At 54.3% G+C, this 2,002-nt stretch overlaps 1 protein-coding gene across 2 annotated transcripts; it reads left to right on the top strand.

Annotated features, from left to right (window-relative positions):
- The first annotated feature begins 239 nt into the window (after positions 1-239).
- On the top strand, positions 240-1,692 carry LOC105310458 (inositol 1,4,5-trisphosphate receptor type 3-like). Of its 2 annotated transcripts, none has more exons than XM_011386636.2 (2): positions 240-863; positions 1,433-1,692. In XM_011386636.2, the coding sequence occupies exons 1-2, from the start codon at positions 551-553 to the stop codon at positions 1,648-1,650; spliced, it is 531 nt and encodes a 176-aa protein (XP_011384938.2). In that variant the 5' UTR covers positions 240-550; the 3' UTR covers positions 1,651-1,692. The 2 variants fall into 2 exon arrangements, with proteins under 2 accessions (XP_011384938.2, XP_023382506.1); XM_023526738.1 differs by having other exon boundaries at positions 575-867; positions 1,433-1,665.
- Positions 1,693-2,002: the final 310 nt, after the last annotated feature.

Here is a 2,002-nt window from a genome sequence, read left to right as displayed (position 1 = left end):
TCACTGAATCATAGCCCCTCAGTCAATTCCCAGACTTCACAGCCCCAGAGCCTCTTGAATGAAAGAGCCGCCAGGTTCCCTTGAGGAAGGAGCCTACTACACCACCTGAATCATACAGTAACCCTGGAAGGATACAGAAGAAACCAATAAAAGGGGCTCCCTACAGGTGGAGGGGTCGAGGGATAGTGCTGCTGAGAGTGGTCAGAAAAATGGTGGGTTCCATTCTCTCAGCGAGGGTGGGTTTATTTTGACACACATGTGTTTGGGCCCTGGGATCTCTTTGGGACTGTGGGACGCTGGTAATTTGCAGTAGCTTTCCCTGCTTCTCACCAGCCCCGAGGCAAAATGTGAGAGGATAGGAGTGATGGGGTCAAAGGTCGGGGCGAAACTTCTCAAAGTATGTCTTTTTATTACCTTTGGGTTTTTGAACCATGTAAATATATCACCTTTTCACAAAATTAATTTGTTTAAAAATATTTTTAAAGAAAAGGATCACTGATAGGGAGATAAGTCCCAGGCCTAGACCTTGAGGAGTTCTCGCAGGGCTGCCATGTACAGTTGGGCAGGTGGTGCACTGCTGAAGGAAGAGAGTGCCTTTTTCTCACTGGCAGGTAGCACGTGGCAGCCATTGGAAGCTCTCTCCTGCCACCCATGCCCATTCTCCATGGGCTCTGGTCCCTGGGGCTGGGGCTGCCCAGGGTGGAGGGTGGGCCTGGCTGCAGTAGCAGATGTGTTGTTTCTTGCAGACACACCAGACAATCGTGGTGCAGCTGTTGCAGTCCACCACACGGCTGCTCGAGTGTCCATGGCTACAGCAGCAGCACAAGGGCTCCGTGGAGGCCTGCATCCGGACCCTCGCCATGGTGGGTGAGTGTGCCACGGCCGCTGCCTAGCTCCCACCACCCCTCCCCTCCCTTTGCCACAGGGACACCTGCCCTCACAATAAACACGTTATCCCTAAGCTCACCCTTCATCTGCTCCCAGATGGTTCTCAGTAAGTCCTTCTTGGTGTCTAACCGGCATCTTAGCAATTGAGAAAAGCTGTTTTCTACCGAGTCAGCTCCCCGGAGGAAGATGCTGGATGACATTCCCCAACCAGAGCTTCTAGTGCTTGCGCTGGTCTCAGGCAGGAGAGGCTTGTAGGTTGTTAGGGAGAGTTGGGGAAGGGGAAAAAAGGGTGGGAGGGAAGCGGGGAGGGGTCAGGGTGGATCTAGGATGGAATTAAAGAGGCAGAAACTCCCTTTTTTACCGAAAAAGGGGAAGAGGGCATATTAGTCCAAGTGAGGCCAGGTGGGGGTCCTTGTACCTGAGACCCTCAGTCTAGTTCATCTTGTCCCCCAGTATGGCAGCCTTGGGCCTGGCACCTATAGCTGGCTTAGCCTTCTCACCCCTGACCAGCCCTTCAGTACCTACTACCCCTCTCCCCACCCAGCCAAGGGCCGGGCCATCTCGCTGCCCATGGACCTGGATGCCCACATCAGCTTGCTGCTCAGCAGTGGTGCCACCTGTGTGGCTGCTGCCCAGCGGAATGCTTCCAACTACAAGGCAGCCACGAGGGCCTTTCCCAGAGTCATCCCCACCGCCAACCAGTGGGACTACAAGAACATCATTGAGAAGCTGCAGGTGGGTGTGAGGCATCCGTCATGGTAGTGGCTTTGGAAGGGTGTGTTTTTGAGGAGCATCCCTTCCCAAGAAGGGGCTGGTCAGCTCGTTCCCTCCTTAGGGGCTGCTAAGTGCTGGTCCGGGGCAGGGGACTAAGGGGCATCATTCCAGGAAAGCGAGGAGAACCCAGGTGTCTTCTAGTGGGGTTGGTGTTCATAAAGAGGATCAGAATACCCCTCAGCCCTGAGAGCACCTTTCTGTTTATGCAACGCATTTCTGTCCACTGTCTTGGCCTGTACAGGGGGTGTGGTAGCCTGTTATCCCCACATGGCAGGAGACAGAGGTCCCGAAAGGGCAAGTGATTTGCCTGAACAGACGGATGTCATGCTTTGTTCAGGGC

This window comes from Pteropus vampyrus, unplaced genomic scaffold (genome assembly GCF_000151845.1).
Source record: "Pteropus vampyrus isolate Shadow unplaced genomic scaffold, Pvam_2.0 Scaffold3840, whole genome shotgun sequence".
In the NCBI taxonomy this organism is placed as follows: domain Eukaryota; kingdom Metazoa; phylum Chordata; class Mammalia; order Chiroptera; family Pteropodidae; genus Pteropus; species Pteropus vampyrus.
Note: the sequence above shows the minus strand (reverse complement) of the source record. Positions and strands in the feature narration are given on the sequence as shown.